The sequence below is a fragment of the Ornithorhynchus anatinus genome, chromosome 3 (genome assembly GCF_004115215.2).
Source record: "Ornithorhynchus anatinus isolate Pmale09 chromosome 3, mOrnAna1.pri.v4, whole genome shotgun sequence".
NCBI classification, from domain to species: domain Eukaryota; kingdom Metazoa; phylum Chordata; class Mammalia; order Monotremata; family Ornithorhynchidae; genus Ornithorhynchus; species Ornithorhynchus anatinus.
Window position 1 is genome coordinate 749,564 of NC_041730.1, and position 18,523 is coordinate 768,086.

Genomic DNA, 18,523 nt, shown 5'->3' on the forward strand with positions numbered 1-18,523 from the left:
TCCGGGAGCCGCGGGGCCTGCTTCCTCTCCCGACTCGCCTCCCCTTCCCCCTCCCCGACCTCTCTCCGTCTCTGTCTCTGTCTCTGTGTCTCTCTCCCCACCGCCTCCCCCTCCCCAAATACAGGCGTGCACACGCACCCACACGTGGACATCCGGCGTTCAGCGGGAGCTAAGACCAAGGCGAGCCTAAGCTCGTTGGGGGCAGGAAATGTCTTTTCATTGTATTGGCCTCTCCCAAGCGCTCAGTACAGTGCCCGGCACACGGGGAGCATTCAATAAATAGACGGAATGAACGGGGGAGATTCGGGTGGGCTTCCGGGGTCCGCTGACTGGCTCTCACCTTTGGGGTCCGGGGACTAGTCAGGGCCCGGGGCAGCCTGGCCGCTGTCCCCGGACCATCCCCACCCCGCCCGGCCCCCGAAGGGTCCCAGGCCCGGGCCTGGCCTTCGTCACAGCTCTCGACCCCGCGCGGCTCCCGCTCACCCCCGCGAGTCCACTCCCTCTCCCCTCCGGACCCCCATTTCGGGGGCCAGGCCCCGAGCCTCGCATCCGACCCGCAAAACTCCCAGAGGGGCAGCAGCCGGGAGACACCGGGCCGGAAGCGGGAGCCAAACACCTCAGCCGGCCCATGAGGCGCGCGTGGGCTTAGCGGGAGAAAAGAACCCCCCATCCCACCCCCTCCCCTCAGACCCCTCCAGTTGAGAAGCAGCGTGGCTCAGTAGAAAGAGCCAGGTCTTAATAATAATAATAATGTTGGTATTTGTTTAAGCGCTTACTATGTGCCGAGCACTGTTCTAAGCGCTGGGGTAGACATAGGGAGTCAGTCAGTAGACATAAGTCTTGGGAGTCAGAGGTCATGGGTTCTAATCCCGGCTCCGCCACCTGTCAGCTGTGACTTTGGGCAAGTCGCTTCACTTCTCGGTACCTCAGTTCCCTCATCTGGAAAATGGGGATGAAGACGGTGAGCCCACATGGGACAACTGATGACCCCTGTAATCTCCCCCGGCGCTTAGAACAGTGCTCTGCACATAGTAAGCGCTTAACAAATGCCAACATTATTATTATTATTACTATCCCGGCTCCCCGCTTGCCTGCTGGGTGACCTTGGGGGAAATCACTTACTTCTCTGGGTCTCAGTGACTCGTGTAAAATGGGGATCTGAGTTTGAGTCCCAAACGGGGACTACGTCCAACCTGAGTAACCCGTACCTACCCCAGTGCTTCCAACAGGGCTTGGCACATAGTAAGCACGTAAGTACCATGATGATAATGATTATTGAAGTACTGTCTGAACCCTGGAATAATAATAATGATAATAATGGTATTTGTTAAGCGCTTGCTATGTGCAGAGCACTGTTCTAAGCGCTGGGGAGGGGATACAGGGTCATCGGGTGACCCACGTGAGGCTCCCAGTCTTCATCCCCATTTGGCAGGAGGGAACTGAGGCCCAGAGAAGTGAAGTGACTTGCCCACAGTCACAGCTGACAAGTGGCAGAAGTCAGGATTCAAACCCATGACCTCTGACTCCCAAGCCCAGGCTCTTTCCACTGAGCCACGCTGCTTCCCGCTATAGGGTTCCTGGCCTTTGAAGCATTTATACCCCAGTAAAGGGAAGACAGACAGAAACTACAGACAGCAGATATTTAGGCGAGCGCACTTCTCCTTTCTGTGGTAACGGTTAATAATAACGTCGGTATTTAAGCGCTTACTCTGTGCCCGAGCACTGTTCTAAGCGCTGGGGTAGATACAGGGTCAGCAGGTTGTCCCCTGTGAGGCTCGCAGCCTTCATCCCCATTTTACAGATGAGGTCACTGGGGCACCGAGAAATGACTTGCCCCAAATCACACAGGTGACAGGTGGTGGAGCTGGGATTGGAACCCGTGACCTCTGATTTCTAAACCCGGGTTCTTTCCACTGAGCCACAGGGTGATACATGCCCAGAAACGCACCGTCTGGACGACGCGGAAGTAAAATAAATGACCCTCGAGGCAGGGGATAGACAGATAGCCTCACGTGGGGGCAACTTGACTACCCTGTATCTCCCCCAGCGCTTAGAGCAGTGCTCTGCACAGACTAAGCGCTTAACAAATACCAACATTATTATAATTTGAGCAGATTCGCCCATCGGGGGACGGCCGGCAGGAGAGGTGGGTCTGAAGGGTTCGGAGGATGGGGAGAGCGGTGGGCCGCCGGATGTGAAGGGGGGAGGAGTGGGCCCTCTCCGCCCTCTCACAGGTCATTGGATTGGCCTCTCCCCAGCGCTCAGTACAGTGCCCGCACACGGGGAGCATTCATAAATAGACGGAATGAACGGGGGAGATTCGGGTGGGCTTCCGGGGTCCGCTGACTGGCGCTCACCTTTGGGGTCCGGGGACTAGTCAGGGCTCGGGGCAGCCCCGCCGCTCTCCCCGGACCATCCCCCACCCCGCCCGGCCCCCGAAGGGTCCCGGGCCCGGCCTTCGTCACAGGTGGTCAGTAGCGAGAGAACCGAGAGTGGGAGCTGGGGCCCGGTGGGAGAAGAGAGGAGAGAGCCGAGTTTGCCGGACGTCGAACAAGACCCGCGCGCTCCTCCCCCCCCAACCCCGTTCAGAGAGATGGGCGCGCGCGCACATACACCCACAGGCGGAATTTTTAAAAACTTTTTTTATTCCAAAAGACCCCCAAAAATCAAAATATTTCCCTTCAGAGGCTGGCATCTTTTTTTTTTTCCTTTTTTTTATTTTATTACACAAATATCTCCCATTCCCATAATAATGTGTCAAGAGGAAAGACGTCCTTGCTCCTTCTGAAACCGATGTCGAAGAGAGCCTGGGGTCCGGCCACCTTCCCCCGCCCGAGAGTCCGGCGGCGGCGACCGCGATCGCTGACAGGTGCTCTCGTCCCCTTAATGCTTACATTTAATTTAAATTTCGCACAACATTGGAGATCGACTCTAAATCGGCAACAAAAAATATATATTTACAATATTTCTCCAAAAAAACGAAAACACAACCAAACCCTTTAAACATAGTGACTTTAGGAGTTTTATTTATGGAGCAGTAATTCTTTTTAATCACCAAGTGATTTTAATATTATATATATATATCATTTGTCTTCCTTTCCTGTGGGGGGGGCCCCCCCTCCCCGACACCAACCCCGTCCGTCCCCCCCCCCCCCCCCGCCGTGCTCAGAAGGGAGGGAACGGGGAAGAGGGGGAAGGGGCCCGGGTCGCCCCGCGGGTGGCGAGATGCCGGGGCCGGAAGGCTCCTGCAGGGGGGGCTCCTCCTGCCCCCCCCGTGCCCCCCGCCCGTTTTTCCAAAGGGAGACCTCCCCCCGCCCCCCCCCGCCCTGGCTCGTCCCCCGGGGTCCCGCCGGCAGAGCGGCCCGGCCCGCCCCCCCGCTCCGTCGGCCCCGTCTCCCCCGACGACCTCCTCTCCGCGCGCCCGGCCCGTGACTGAGGTTTTTCTGCTCGACCCCCGGGGTTCTCTGCAGAAGAGTCCCCCCTAACCGAGGCACTCTGGAATAAAGCCACTAGCGCTTTCTCTGGTCTGCACCCCACACGGTGGGGGGGCCCGGGGTGGGGGGCGGCCGGCAGCCGGGGGCCCGCCCTTGCCCACAGCGGCTGGAGAGGACCGGGCGGGCGGGCAGACCGGCTGCCTCCGGCCCAGGCCCCCGGGGAGGGGGGCCGGGCCCGGGGGTGGGGTGGGGGGTGGGGTGAGGAGGGGAGCAGGAGGAGGTGGAGGGAAGCGGGAGGGGCAGGGGGGGCACGGGGGGCGGGCCAGGGGCAAGGTTGTTGCTATCGATATGCTTCTAGATCGGGGAGCAGAGTGGCAAATTTGCGTTGAACGTTTCCGAGCTTTGGGGCACAGGCGGCCCTGCGACAGTCTCACACCCTTAAATATTGACCCAAAAGGAACTCCAACCTTTTTTCTCTCTCTCTCGCTCATTTTTTTTTTTTAAAGTGCAAAAGGCTCTCTGCTGCCCGAGAGACAGGGGATCTTTGGACCGACCGGCCGGCCGCCTCACTACCGAACCGGGGGCGGGCGGGCGGAGGGGGCGGGGAGGGGCTGGGCTGGGGTATGGGGGGGGGGGGAGGGGCCGGGCCTGGGGGGGAGGACAGATGGGGGTGGGGCGGAGGGGCGGGGGCAGAGGGGGAGCTGCAGTTGGGGCTCCCGATTAGGCACTAGGGCAGGGCCACGGGCAGGGAGGGGCGCGAGGCGCCCTCCGCTTCCCCGGGCCCGCCCTCTGACCCGGCCCGGCCCCGGCCGGGCCCTCCGGAGAGGGGATGGCCCGGGCCGGGGCACCGGGGGGCCGGAGGGGCCGGGGGGAGGGAGGGGCCACCGCAGCCTCCGGCGGGCGCCCGCAGATCCGCCCGCCTCTGAGGCCGAGGCCCCGCCGCGGGGCCGAGGCCCTCTAAGTGCAACCGCGTTTTCTACGCCGAGTCGGGGTGAAGTGCGGGGGGGAGGGAGGGAGAGGCCGCCGGGGGGCGGGCGGGGGCGGAGGGGACGTGGGGGGGGGGGGGGGTGCGGTCTTTCTCCGGACACCCGACAGCACCAGTGGGAGAGCCGGCGGGGGCGGCGGGCCCGGCCCGGTCGGGGCGGAGGAGGGCCGCGGGCCGGCGGTCCGGGCCGCCCGGGGGCGGGGAACGACGCGCGACACGGACGTACGGGGCCCCGAGTCCCGCACTAAGAGCTTGGTCACCGTGGGCACCACCAGCAGCGCCCGGTGCTCCCCGGGGCGGGGCGGGGCGGGGCCCGGCCCTCCGGCCCGCCCCCGGGGCCCCCGGGGCCCCCGGACCCCCCGCCGCCTGCGCTCCGGGCCGGTCTTAGCTGATCTTCTGGATGAGCTTGTCGTCGGACAGGCAGTAGAGGCTGTTGATGGACAGGTCGGAGATGAAGTGCTCGCAGGCCTTGCGGGTGATCTGCTTGCACCCGCGCAGGTCGATCAGGGTGACGTTGGCGATGCGCCGCAGGTACAGCAGGGACTGGTCCGTCAGCTTGTTGCAGCCTGCGGGGGAAGGGGCCGGGGCTGAGCTCGGGGCGGCGGGGGACGGGACGCCCTTCCCCGACCCCCCACGTCGCGGCCGCGCCCGGGTCCCGCGGGCCCGCACGCCGCCATGTTGATCTCCGTTCAGGGAGTTGCGGGTGGAGGAGCCGACGGCGGTGAGGAGGTTGGCCGACTGATCCGTCAGGTGGCTGCAGTGGCTCAGGTCGAGGCGGGACAGCAGGGGCATGTGGCGGATGATGAGGCGCAGGGTGGCGTCCGTGATGTCCAGGCCGGCCAGCCGGAAGTCCGTCATGTTGCGGAGTTTGCTGCGATTGTCCTGGCCTGGGGGGCGGCGGCGGCGGGCGGCGGTCAGAGCGGGCGGCTTCCCGGGAAGTGGCGGCCGCGGGGTCCCCCTCCCCGGCCTCCGCTCCGCGCCCCCCCGGCCCCTCCCCGCGCCCCCCGTACCGGGTTTGTCGGTCGGCGGGGTCAGCAGGTCCCGAATCTGGGGGTCCTTGATCCCCACCGCCCACCGAAGATCGAGGGTCCTGAGAAGGGGGCAGGTGGAGGTGCTGAGGGCAGAGACCGCCGACCAGGAACAGCCCGCCAGCAGGAGGTCCTTCAGGCCTGCGGGAGACGGGGACGGGCGGGCGGTCAGCGGGAGCGGCCTCGCCTCCGACCGGGTGACCTCCGTCCGGCCCGGAGCCGGCCGAGGGGCCCCCCCGAGGCCGACGGTCGGGGGTCGTTCCTTCGTCCTCCGGCGTCGCCCGCCGCCGCCTCCGTCCCGGGCAGGGCAGCGCGGGGGCCGGACAGACCGCCCGCGGGCGGGGGCCGCGGCCCCACCCACCTGGCAGCCGGTTGACGAGCCAGGAGAAGCTGCTTTTTGGAGATGTTGGTCCAGCTGAGGTCCAGGCTGACCGGCTGCCGCTTGATGATGCCGCTGAGGGCCTGGGGACGATGGCCCTTACACCGGCTCAGGTCGATCTTCGTCCAGAGGCCTCTTGTCGGCAGCACCTGAGCCCCGGGGCGGGGAGCGGAGCCCACTCTGAGCGTCCCCGGACCCGCGCACCCGACGGCCCCCTCCCGCCTCCCGGGACCGGGGGGTCGCCCCGCCCCCCCCGCCCCCTCCCGGGCCTCCGCCGGGCCCGGGGTCGGCGGCTGGCGGCCCGGGCCCCGGGGAGGGACCCCCGGCGACCCACTTCCCGGCTGCCGCGATTCTAGGCGGGGCCGAGGGAGGTTCCCCCGGCGCCACCTTGAAATATCCCAGCTTCCCCGAGCTGGGGGCGAGGCCTGCATTTCCACTGCAGTGGGAAGCCGGGCTCTGCGCATGCCAGCCACTGCAACGAGCGGCTCCTCTCCTCTTCAGAGCCCTCCCCCGCTTCCCGGCTCCGCCAGCCGGGCGGTGGAAAGCGCAGCGCGGTGCAGTGCAGCGGAGGGCGGGGGAGAGGGGGCGGGTGGGGGCCGGGGCTGCGGGGAGCCACCCCGGAGAGCGTGGCCAGCTGCCAGATCTGACCCCGCGAGACCGAGGTCACCGCGAATCGACCCGGCGGGGAGGAAGGTGGGGCCGCGGGCGGGCGAGCGGAGGGGCCGACGGCGCCCGGGCCCTGACCGACGCCATCTCCCCCGGGCAACGCGGCGGGCCGGCGTGGGCCCGAAACGCCCAGGCGGCGGCCGGGGAAAGAGACGGGGATTCCGGGTCCCGGGGTGCCCAAGGGCGCGGCCGAGACGGAGGGGCACGGTTCCGCTTTGAAAGGACTCCCCTGGGCGGGACGAGAGGCACGACGGGTTGCCCGGCCCGCCCGCCTTCTCGCCCCCAGGGAGAGAGAGCGTGCGGAAGGGGTCGGCGGGGGAGGGAGAACGCCTTTCTGCTTGGGGCACCCCGACGCCGGACCCGATCCGTCCCCGAGAGGTGGGGGGTGGAGACGGGAGGCCGCCCTCCCCGCCCGCCGGACTCACCACTTATGCCAGGTCTTGCACACGCGCATACATTCACAGAGCTCCCGGCGGCCGAGGTAGCGGAACACGCTCATCCACACCTCCCGCTGCATCCAGCTCTCGTCCCCGTCCTGGGCCCAGCCGGCGCGGCCGTTGAGCCGGGCCGCCCCGCCCTCCTCGGTGCTGTCCTCGTCCTCCCCATCCTCCTCCTCGTCCCCGTCCTCCTCCTCGTCCCCGTCGTCCTCCTCGTCCCCGCGGGCCAGGTGGCGGGCCGGGCGGTGGGGCCCCAGCACGCGCGGGGCGTGGCGCAGGTTGGCGGAGGAGGCGGTGATGGCCTGCAGCTTGGGCACGATGGAGGTGCCGTGCAGCTCCTTGCTGGGCCGCTGCAGGGTCACGGTGAGGTACGTGCCGCGGATCTTGGCCTTCTCCACCTCCGACAGCTCCTTCTTGCCGCTGGGGTTGTTCTCCTTCTCCCGCACCAGCGTGCGCTCCGTGGCCTGCAGTCGCAGCAGCTGCCGCCTCTTGAAGCGCTCGTCCCGGCTGGCGCTGTGGTGGTCGCTGGGCCCGGCCCCCGGGGACGAACGCGTCACCATGCCGCGGGGGGACACCGGGTCGTGGATCAGCTGCAGCATGGCCGGGGGCGAGTGGGGCGGGGGCGTCAGGGGCTCGTCGCAGCTCCGCAGGGGCCGCAGGACTTTGGCCTGCACCGTGTCCTCGTCGCTGTCTTCCATCTTCCGCTTCTGCAACGCCGCGGGGGGGTGACGGGGTCAGCGGCGCCAGGGACAGAGGGGTCCCCGGGCGGGTTGGAGTCACCCCCGCCCCCCGCGCTTCACTCCCGCCCGGGGCGGCCGAAACAGGGGGTCTCGGCCCAAGCCCCCAGACCCCCACCGCCGGTAACCCTTGCTCCCTGGCTCCCCGGCCACAGGCCCCGCACCCCCTCTAGACCGTGAGCTCGTCGTGGGCGGGCGATGTGCCCGTCGACCGGTCTGTTGTCCTCTCCCAAGCGCTCAGTCCAGTGCTCTGCACACAGCGAGTGCTCAATAAACACGACTGGATAAACGGGACAGGGTGGGTCCGGACAGACAGGGCCAGGGGCGGGGCGGGACATTCGCGCAAGGCCTACAGCGGGCCCAGTCACGCAACCGCATCCGTGCAAATTCCGGAGCGGGGGCAGGCCCACGCTCACGCACGGTCCAGACCCCTCCACCGTACTTTCCTTCCCTGCAGACCGGACCCCTTCCCACCCGCACACCTCTCGCCACCCGCAGGGCTCAGGGCGGGCCAGACGGACACACATAAGTCAACTCCAGACCCATGCCATACTACAGCCACTGAAGGACACACACACGCGCACAGACCACCACAGCAGGGCCGGGAAACACCCACATAGGCAGAAAACCCAGAGCTGGGATGGACCCAGACACCCCAACCCTCCCTTACACACACAGGTCAGAGCAGGGGTGAACGGACAAAACGCGTGCTCGCTCTCTCTCTCGCACTCACTCCAAAGCAGGGATGGGCCCACACTCTCCAGCACCGCCCAGACCACCCTGACCTTCCCCTGCACACAGGTCAGAGCAGAGCTGGACACACACACACACACACACAGAAGCCACAGCAGGGCCGAGCCCCCACACTCCAACAGCCCAGACACCCCTGTTTGAGCACAGCTAGACGCAAGCACACGTGTGCACCCGCGGGGCCGCTCACACCCCTCAACCCAGCCCAGACACCCATGTCACAGCAGGGCCAGATACAAGCATGCACGCACCCCTCCCGGGTCACACATCCCAGGCACCCCGACTCTTGCCCGTACACACGGCTCAGAGCAGGGTGCGGGTGGGTGGCGGGCAGAGCGGCTCACTTCCCGATGGCGGGAACCTCAGACACGGCTGTCCCGCGCCCAAAAGGCTCCTGCTGCCCCAGCACCCCTCGTTTACCCCCCCAGGCCGACCGTCTCCGTCCCCCGCTGCCTCCCACGCCCTCCCCGCACCCGGGGCAGGGCCAGATTCCCTCCAGGCGGCTCTGGAGCCTGGTCGGGGGAGGGGCCCGGCTCTCACCTGGCCCTTGTCCGAGCCGTCGTCCTGGTAACACTTCGGACACTCCCAGCAGTTGGGCAGCTCATCGCTCAGCAGTCCTTCTCCGTCCATCTGTGAGGTGAGGAGAGGCGAAGGTCGGCCCGGCCCCCGCGAGACCCGGGTCGGGGTCACCCTCTCCCCGTGGGTGCGTGAGGCCGAGGAGGGGCTTGTTTGGGGCGGGGGAGGGCTGGGAAAGGCCCGAGGACGCCGCCTCACACGGGCTCCTGTCTGCAAGTGAAGATGGGCGGGGGCCTCGGGGGATGGGGAGCGCAGGACAGACGGACACACCTGGGGAGGCCCCGGGGCAAACCGAGGCAGCCGGTTACATCTCCCGGTTCGGGCTGGCTGGCTCCGGGCTCGCTCACAAGCCCCCAAACCGCGGCCCGCCCCCACCGCTTCCCCCACCCTCCGCCCATCCCCGCTCTCACCCCCACACCGTCTGTCACTAAATCCCACCGGGGTTTCCTCCTCCACCACGGCAGGCCCACCCCTTCCTCTCCCCAGCCCCCGCCCGACGGCCATCCAGCTGGCCCACACGCTTCCGGGCCCGACTGGTCTGTCAGCCTCCCCCGCCCCCAGCCCGCTGGCCGGACCACCTCTCTAACACGTCGGCCGGGGCTCCTTCTCCCTCCCGCTCCTGCCCGGGTCAGGCAGGAACTCCCGACCCCGGTCTACAGGCAGTCACTCAACCAGCCCTCTTTACTCTCTTCTTTATCCCTCTAGACCGGAAGCTTGTTACGGGCGGGGAAGGTGCCTGCTGGCTCTGTTGTGTTGGACTGTCCCCTGCCCCCGGCGCTTAATACAGCGCTCTGCACGGAAGTGCTCAACAGTTACCACCCAGCTCTCGCTCTTCGCCCCCGAGGGATCGTGCCTCGCTCAACACCCACCCTGCCAGGACACCCTGTTCCGGTCTTCCCTCCCCGCTGCCAGCCGGCAGACCCCAGCTCGGCCCGCCGGCAGATTCAGGGCCCCTCCGGGACCGGGCGCCCACCAGGCGGGGGTGGGGGTGGGGGTGGGGTCTTTCCCAAGGAATTCTCTTCTCCGCCAGGTCACCACCCACAACCGGCACCATCAGGGAAAGCAAATGAAAAAAGCACGGGCCTGGGCCTTGGAAACGTCCCTTGGCTTCTCTGGGCCTCAGTTTCCTTCTCTGTAAAATGGGGGTTCATTAACCTTTTCCCCTCCTTCTATGACTGTGAGCGCCATATCACACTACGATTACTGCCAATAATTATTGTATTTCTTCAGCATTTACATGGCAGGTACCGTTCTAAGAACCGGGGCACGCACGAGGAAATCAGGTTGGACACAGTCCCCCGTCCCACAGGGGGCTCACAGTCTCAATCCTCATTTTACCGATGAAGAAACTGAGGCCCAGAAAGGTTACGTGACTTGCCCAAGGTCACACAGCGGACAAGGGTCCGACTCCCGAGCCCGTGCTGGCGCCGCCGAGCCGTGGGCCGGGGACCGTGTGCGGCTTGAGTCTCCTGCATCTGCCCCGATGCTCGCAGCGCTCGGTAGGCCGCGAGCCCTTACGCGGCCCTTCCGAGCCGCGGCCACCTGTCCTTTCCCTAGGCTGTGTCGGGTTGGTCTCCCTCGGCAGTCTCTAAGTTGCCGGGGTCCCGAGATCGTACGTGCTACGGCCGCTTCGCTCCCCAAGCGCTTAGCGCAGGGCTCGGCACGCAGGAGGTGCCGGGTCAATGCCGGCGATGGCTCGGTCTCCGTGGAGATCTTTCACGTCGAGGCCACCGATTTCGCCCCTGGGAGCGGCCGCCACCCCCGGGGGGGCGCGGCCGCCACCCCCGGGGGGGCGCGGCCGCCACCCCCGGGGGGGCACGGCCGGCCGGGGACGACGGAGGTCCCGACGCCCCCCGGGCCTTGGAAGGAGATCCCCACCCCCTTCGAAAAGCAGGGCCAGGCGGCCGCGATCCCCCCCGTCGGCCCCCTTCACCTGCAAGCATCCGGGATGGACGATCTCGTTGCAGATGCAGCACTCCATCAGCTTCTTCTCGAAGTCCTGCGTCTCCTCGTTCTGATCCACCTCCCCGCACAGAGAGCAGGTGACCGAGTGGGGCAGCCTGGGCTGTGGGCGAGACGGGCGGCGGGGGCTCAGCGTGACCGCCCCCCACCCCCATCGCATTGCCCCGCCCGCCTCCGCTCCCTCCCGCCCCCCACTCACCGCTAAGCACTGGCGGAGGACGCACGACTGCTTCATGCGCCCGGGCCCTCCGAACTTCTTCATGTCCCGGCAGTAGTGGCACACGCCGCACTCGCCCTGCACGCAGGCCTTGCACTTGCGGCACCGCACCCGCCGCCGCCGGGCCCCCGAGGCGATGGGCGAGGCCGCCGCGGCCGGCCTGACCGGGGTCAGCCGCGGGGCCGGCTTCATCGTGTGCGGCTTGGTGATGGGGATGGTGGGCACGCGCACCTTGGGCCGCGGAGGGAACTTGAGCTGGCGAGAGCGCGAGCGGACCGTCAGGGCCGGCCGTTGGAGGCGGGCCCGGCCCGGACCGCTCGCGGCCGCCCCCCGACCCCTGCCCCAGGGCGGGGAGAAAGGCCGCCCGGAGCCGGGAGACCCCGGGGGCCTCGGCCCCGCCCCGGCCGCGGATCGAGGGTCAGTCCCTCTTCCTCCTCCTCAGCCCACCTCGTGCGTCGCCGCCCCCCGTGCTGGCCACAGACGAAGCGCCCAACTACCACCGGGACCCGATCAACCCACACCTATCCTCGCGCTTAGCCGTTTGGGGCTTGACAGGCGGTAAGCGCTTGACAAATACCGCTGTTACTATTTATTTTCATCACCGCCCCGCAACCCCCCAGGGCCGCACCCCTAAGGTTCCGGGTCCAGGGGCCCCCAGGGCGAGGAGGTTACAGGAGGAGGGCCCCAGCAGCCGGGGGGGAAATGGCAGTGGGTCAACGGTATTTACCGAGCGCTTACCGGGGGCAGAGCGCCGCACTAAGGGCCCGGGAGAGACCGAGCCAACGACACGAACCACGTTCCCCCGCCCACGAGGAGCTCACCTTGTCCCTCTTCGGCCACTGCACGATGGGGACTCCAGTGAGGGCGAGCTTGGGGTCACTGCTGGCCAGCTCCTCCAGGAGGACCTGTGGGGAGGAAAGGAGAAGGGAGGGGAGGAGAGCGTGACTGCCGGGTGACGTGTAGCTCCGAGTTCTCCCCGGCCACAAAGAGCCACACAGAGGGCCTCCGGAGGCCCCCGCGCTGGACGGGGAGGGGCCCCCGGGCTCGGCTCGGGCCCGGGGCATCTGGACGCCCTTCCTTGCGCTGACTGGCGTCGCGCGCAGGCGGCAGGCAGACTGGCCACCCCCACCCCCGGGGGAGGGACGGACCGGGCCCGCCTCCAGGTCTCTCTCAGCGCCACCCCCGAGGGCCTCGGGTGCCCCGAGCGTTTATCTCCGGGAGGGACCCCCGGCCCCGGGACCCACCGGGGGTGACGGGGCGCGGCCCCACCCCGGTGCTTCCGAGCCAGGGGGCCGGCCCGGCGGCTTTCGGCGCCCGACACCGTGTCACGGCCGCGGCCGACGTCCGGCCCGGCCTCTCGCCCGGCTCGGGGGGTCCTCGGAAGGGCCGACCCCCAACGCGCCCCGGACGGCCGCGGCTCCCGGCCCGGAGCCAACGGTAGGTCCTCCCGGGCCGGCCGGCCGCTGCCCGGCTCGGGTGACCTTGGGCGAGCGCTGCCCGGCGGGGCCCCCCGCGGCGTGTCCGGATGCCCGGGCCTGCCCCCCTCCAGGGAGGCCGCCTGCGGGAGGGTTTTATTTACTTCGTGTTGCCATGGCAGCGCACCCGGGAGCCTCCCGCTCCAAAACGCCCGCACCCTGGGAGGGACCGGGTGCCACGGAGTGTGGGTGTCAGTGTGTGCGCGAGCGTGTGCCGGCGGCGGGGGCGAAGAGCAGGCGGTGCGGGGTGCCACGTGGGCCCGGGGTCCCGGCTTTCCATCCGTCCTCGGGGCACAGACCCCGCCCGGCTCCGCAGGACGGTGCAAGACGGTGCACGGCCTGGGCTCGACGAGGCCCGTGTCCCTCCCCCCTCAGGGGCCCGAAGGGGCGGAGGAGACGGACCCGCTTCCTCTGCCGCCCGCAACCGGGGGCTTTCCTTCCCCGGGGCCGCGGGGCGTGGGCGCCGAGCGCGGGAGGGACGGTGGCCCCGGGAACCGGGGCGGGTCCCCGAGTCCCCCGCCGCCCCCCACCGCCGCCTGACCTTGCACCCGTGCCCCGCCGGGCCCCGGGGTGGCCGCTCCCGGTTGAAGTTTTCGGCGGCCTCCCCGCGCCTTTGTTGTCGGGCGCGGGGCGGGGGGTGTGCGGCCGGTCCGGTCCCGGTGGCGGCCCCCGGCCCCGCGCTGCTGCTGCAGCCGCCGCTGGGCTCGGCCGGGGCCCGGCGGGCGGAGGAGGGAGGAGGAGGGAGAGGGAGGAGGAGGAGGAGGAGGAGGTGGAGGGGGGTGGGGGCTTCCCGTGCGGCGGCGAACAATGCTGCTGCGTCACGCACATGCAGCTCCCAGCAGTGCTTTGCAGCGGAAGATGGCGGGAGGGCGGCGGGGAGGAGGCGGGCCCGGGCCGGACGGGCGGGCGGGCGGTCTGTGGGCCGGCGGGTGGGTCGGTCGGTCTGTCGGTCGGTCGGCGGGTGGGTGGGGGCGGGCTCCGGGCGTCGTCGGGGCCCGGGCCGTTCTGCTGCAGAGCCCGGTGGGGGGGGGGGGGGGGGGGACGGGCTCCTCCTCCTCCTCCCTCCGCCCGCCCCCCGGGCCTCCATTGGCCGCTCGGCGTCCCGGCCCCACCCCCCGGCCCCTTGGAGGCGGGGTCGGGGGTCGGGCCTCGGTGGGGGGCACGGCGGCCCCCCCCCCCCCCCCAGACCTGACGGGCGGCGCGGGTTCTAATCCCCCGCGCCGCCCCCCGGCTGCCCTATGACCTTGGGCCCCTCACTTTCAGCTCTCCGGGCCTCGGTCCCCTCATCTGGAACATGGGGAGGAAGATCGGGAGCCCCTGGGGGGGACCCTGTATCTCCCCCAGCGCTCAGCACAGTGCTCGGGACACAGTAAGCGCTTAAATGGGGATAATAATAATGTTGGTATTTGTTAAGCGCTTACTACGTGCAGAGCACTGTGCTGAGCGCTGGGTAGACACAGGGGAATCAGGTTGTCCCACGTGGGGCTCACAGTCTTCATCCCCATTTTAGAGATGAGGTAACTGAGGCACAGAGACCGGGAGCCCCCCGGGGGACCCTCTATCTCCCCCAGCGCTTAGCACAGTGCTCGCCCCATAGTAGGTGCTTAAATGGGGATGAAGACCTCGAGCCCCTCGGGGGGCCCCCGGGTGACCCTGTATCTCCCCCAGCGCTTAGCACAGTGCTCAGGCCATAGTAAGCACTTAAATGGGGATGAAGACCATGAGCCCCTCGGGGGACCCTGTATCTCCCCCAGCGCTTAGCACAGTCCTCCGTACATAATAAGTACTTAACCCATACCAACATTATTATTAAAATAGGGATGGAGATGGTGGGGGAGAGGGGCTGGGGCCAACCCCATTTGCTTCTATCCACCCCGGCGTTTAATACACTGCCCGGCCCCTAGGAAGCGCTTCATACCACCCTTATTTCTACAACCTCATCCTCTCCCGCTAAGCTCGCCGTGGGCAGGGAACGGGGAATTTATTCTTAAATTCTCTGTGGGCAGGGAACGTGTCTCTTACAGTGTTATACTGCCCTCTCCCAAGCATTCGGTACAGTGCTCTGCACACAGTAGGTGCTCAATATGATAGACTGCTCTGCTTCTCTTGTTTTTGTACTCTCCCGAACACTAATAATAATGTTGCTATTTGTTAAGTGCTTACTATGTGCCAAGCACTGGGGTAGATACAAGGCAGCTTAGTTTAGTGGGTAGAGCCCGGGCTTGGGAGTCAGAGGTCGTGGGTTCTAATCCCAGCTGTCACTTGACTGCTGTGTGACCTTGGGCAAGTCACTTCACTGGGCCTCAGTTACCTCATCTGTAAAAATGGGGATTAAAAAAAAAAAAGCAAGCCCCACGTGGGACAATCTGATTACCCTGTGTCTATCCCAACGCTTAGAACAGTGCTCTGCACATAGTATGCGCTTCACAAATACCATAATTATTATTATTACAAGGTGATCACATTGTCCCATGTGGGGCTCACAGTCTTCATCCCCATTTTCCAGATGAGGGAACTGAGGCCCAGAGAAGTGAAGCGACTCGCCCAAGGTCACACAGCTGAGAAGCGGCGGAGCCGGGATTAGAACCCATGACCTCTGACTCCCAAGCCTCGGCTCTTTCCACTGAGCTACGCTGCTTCTCGTACAGTACAGGGCCCTGCACAGAGTAAGCACAGAGTAAGCACTCAAATTCCACTGATTTATTGAGCGCGTTTCAGTGTGGGGGCAGAGCAGTGTACTAAGCACTTGGGAGAGTTGTGTTTCTATTGCTGTCTCTCGCCCTGCCTCTAGACTGTAAGCTCATTGCGGGCAGGGAATGTGACTCTTTATTGCTGTATCCTACTCCCCTGGGGTACTTAGTACAGGGCTCTGCACATGGTGAGCGCTCAATAAATACAACTGAGTGTATGAATACAATATAACGATAGACATTCCCTGCCCCCAACCAGCTCAGAGCCTAATAATAATAATAATGTTGGTATTTGCTAAGCGCTTACTATGTGTGCAGAGCACTGTTCTAAGCGCTGGGGGAGATACAGGGTCATCAGGTTGTCCCATGTGAGGCTCACAGTTAATCCCCATTTTACAGATGAGGGAACTGAGGCACAGAAAAGTGAAGTGACTCGCCCACAGTCACACAGCTGACAAGTGGCAGGGCCGGGAGTCGAACCCATGACCTCTGACTCCGAAGCCCAGGCTCTTTCCACTGAGCCACGCTGCCTCCCCAGTCTAGGGGTTGGGTTGGGGGGTCCAGGCCATGTGCTTTCCACGAAGCCCCCCGCCCCCCCACAGCAGGGGGTTGGGGGACCCAAGACCAGCTCTGCCTGCAGTGTGACCTTGGCTAAGTCACTTCCCTTCCCCTGGGCCTCAGTCTCCTCATCCAGGAAACGGGGGTTAGGGGCCTGCTCTCCCTCCATCTCAGACTGGACGCCCCAGGAGGGACGGGGACTGCGTCTATACCGTCAGCTTGTTGGGGGGCGGGGGGGTGTCATATCTTTCTCTTGTCCTCCCCCAGGTGCTCAGTTCAAAGCTGTGCACACAGTAAGCCCTCAATAAATGCAACTGATTGACTGACCCGATTATCTTGTGCCTCCCCGTGCCTAGAACAGCGCTTGGCCCAGAGTAACACACATCCAATTACTAATTATTATTAATGCTAATTTCCTCCTGCCAAAAACGGGGAGAAGATTCCTGCCCTTCCTCCTTAGGCCGAGTCCCGGGCCAAAATGGGTGCCATCTGATAATAACTGAGGTATTTGTTAAGCGCTTACTATGTGCCAGGCACTGTACGGGGGTAGATACAAGACCAACGGGTTGGATACAGTTCCTGTTCTACATTCATTCATTCAATTCAGTATTTATTGAGCACTTACTATGTGCAGAGCACTGGACTAAGCGCTTGGAATGGACAATTCGGCAACAGATAGAGACAATCCCTGCCCAGTGACGGGCTTACAGCCTAATCAGGGAAGGCAGACGTACAAAAGCAATAGCAATAAATAGAATCAAGGGGTTGTACATTTTAATCCCCTGCCGCATGGCTCAGTGGAAAGAGCCCGGGCTTGGGAGTCAGAGGTCATGGGTTCTAGTCCTGCCTCCGCCACTTGTCTGCTGTGTGACCTTGGGCATGTCACTTATCTTTGCCTCAGTTCCCTCATCTGGAAAAAGGGGATTATGTCTGTGAGCCCCACACGTGGGGCAACCTGATTGCCTTGCATCTACCCCAGCGTTTAGAACAGTACTCCGCGCAGAGTAAGCGCTTAATACCAACGTTATTATTACTATGAGATAACCGAGGCAGGGGGAAGTAAACCGCCCACGGTCACGCAGGACACGAGTGGCAGCAGAGCTGGGATTAGAACCCAGGTCCTTCGGACTCCCAGGCCCGGGCTCTATCCCCTAGACCACACTGCTTCCCCCTTCTTTCTCCCCCGGTGCTTAGCACACACCGAGCTCCTCCTAAGCGCTGACTTAACCCCACCGACACCGACCTCATTATTATTTCTGTGACTATCACCCGACGACGGGCTGCTCGTCACCCTTGTCGTCCCTCGGCCGTGAGGCTGACGCGGGGCGTAGCCCGGCCCGTCCGGGGTCCCCGAGTCTCAGCTGGGCCTCCCGGGCCGACTGGACGGCCGGGGCGAGAGGCGGAGACGGGCTCTGGTCCGCTGGTGGGCCGCGACTTCTTGGGGAGAGTCTCAGGGTCCTTCCTTCCCCCCCCCCGCCGCATCCAACACCTGCCCACCCTCCCTCCCCCGGTGCCCGCCGCGGCCCCAGGCGGAGGAGGGCCTGGCTCCGGCTGGACCGAAGCGGACGGCTTTCGGCGACCCTGGGGGCAGAGGCCGGTGCCCGTCTCCTCCACGGCAGGCCACACGTGGCGGGGGAACGTACCGCCTCGCGGCCCCCGTGGGCACTCCCGGGTCCCGGCAGGCTCCCGCGTGCCCGGGCCCGTGGAGGCGGGGCATCGGAGGGAGGCGGGCGGGCGGCCCGGTCCGGCTTTGTGACTCACCCGCTGCTCCTCCTCCACGTCACCTGGGTGGGGCTGAAGTTAGCCTGGGGGTTACCTACCTGGGGCTAGACCCCCTGCCCTGTAAGCAGGGGGGCGCTGGGGGGAGGAGGGAAGGGGTGGGGACCTGGCCGGGGGCTAATTTTGGGTCCGGGGAGGCTAGTTTTTCACGGGGCCTTATGGTCCCCTTCACTCCTCTGGAGCTAGGTTCTGCTTTCCCCCCGGATCTGGAGAAGCAAGGTGGTCTAGTGGAAAGAGGGCGTGGCTGGGAGTCAGCGGACCTGGGTTCGAATCCCAGCTCCGCCGTGGAGCTGCTGGGTGACCCTGGGCAAGTCACTTCACTGGGCCTCAGTTCCCTCATCGGCTAAAGTAGGATCCGATACCCGTTGCCCCTCTTAGGCTGGGAGGCCCACGTGGGGCCTGATTATCTTCTGTCTACCCCAGCGCGGCTTAGTGGGGCTGGGAGTCAGATGGTCATGGGTTCTAATCCCAGCTCTGCCACGTGACTGCTGTGTGACCTTGAGCAAGTCATTTCGCTTCTCTGGGCCTCAGTGACCTCATCCATCTGTAAAATGGGGATTAAGACTGTGAACCCCATGGGGGACAGGGACTGCGTCCAACCTGATTACCTTGTAGGTACCTCAGTGCTTAGAAGAGAGCTTGGCACAACGTAAGCGCTTAAACACCACTATTATTATTGTTGGGCTTAACCATCACCATCTGATGTTTCTATTTTTCAAATACTTCGCTATTTCAAATATTTCTATTTGATATTTCTAACCGGGGGCGGGGTTGGCTTTTCAGGTGAACCCAACTGGGGTGTTACGAGGTGGACGGACGGTATCGGCCCGCAACCTTAGTTTCCCCCCCA

The 18,523-nt window shown here is 65.5% G+C and overlaps 1 protein-coding gene across 1 annotated transcript in view; it reads right to left on the reverse strand.

Annotated features, from left to right (window-relative positions):
- Positions 1 to 4,737: 4,737 nt before the first annotated feature.
- KDM2A (lysine demethylase 2A) overlaps positions 4,738 to 18,523 on the reverse strand; it is a 65,709-nt gene continuing 51,923 nt past the window's right edge. The window contains 11 exon segments of the mRNA XM_029060646.2: positions 4,738 to 4,985; positions 5,091 to 5,306; positions 5,430 to 5,588; positions 5,809 to 5,833; positions 5,835 to 5,966; positions 5,969 to 5,975; positions 6,918 to 7,636; positions 8,957 to 9,046; positions 10,926 to 11,057; positions 11,154 to 11,426; positions 11,993 to 12,076. Coding sequence (XP_028916479.1) covers positions 4,804 to 4,985; positions 5,091 to 5,306; positions 5,430 to 5,588; positions 5,809 to 5,833; positions 5,835 to 5,966; positions 5,969 to 5,975; positions 6,918 to 7,636; positions 8,957 to 9,046; positions 10,926 to 11,057; positions 11,154 to 11,426; positions 11,993 to 12,076 — 2,019 coding nt within the window. The 3' untranslated portion in view covers positions 4,738 to 4,803.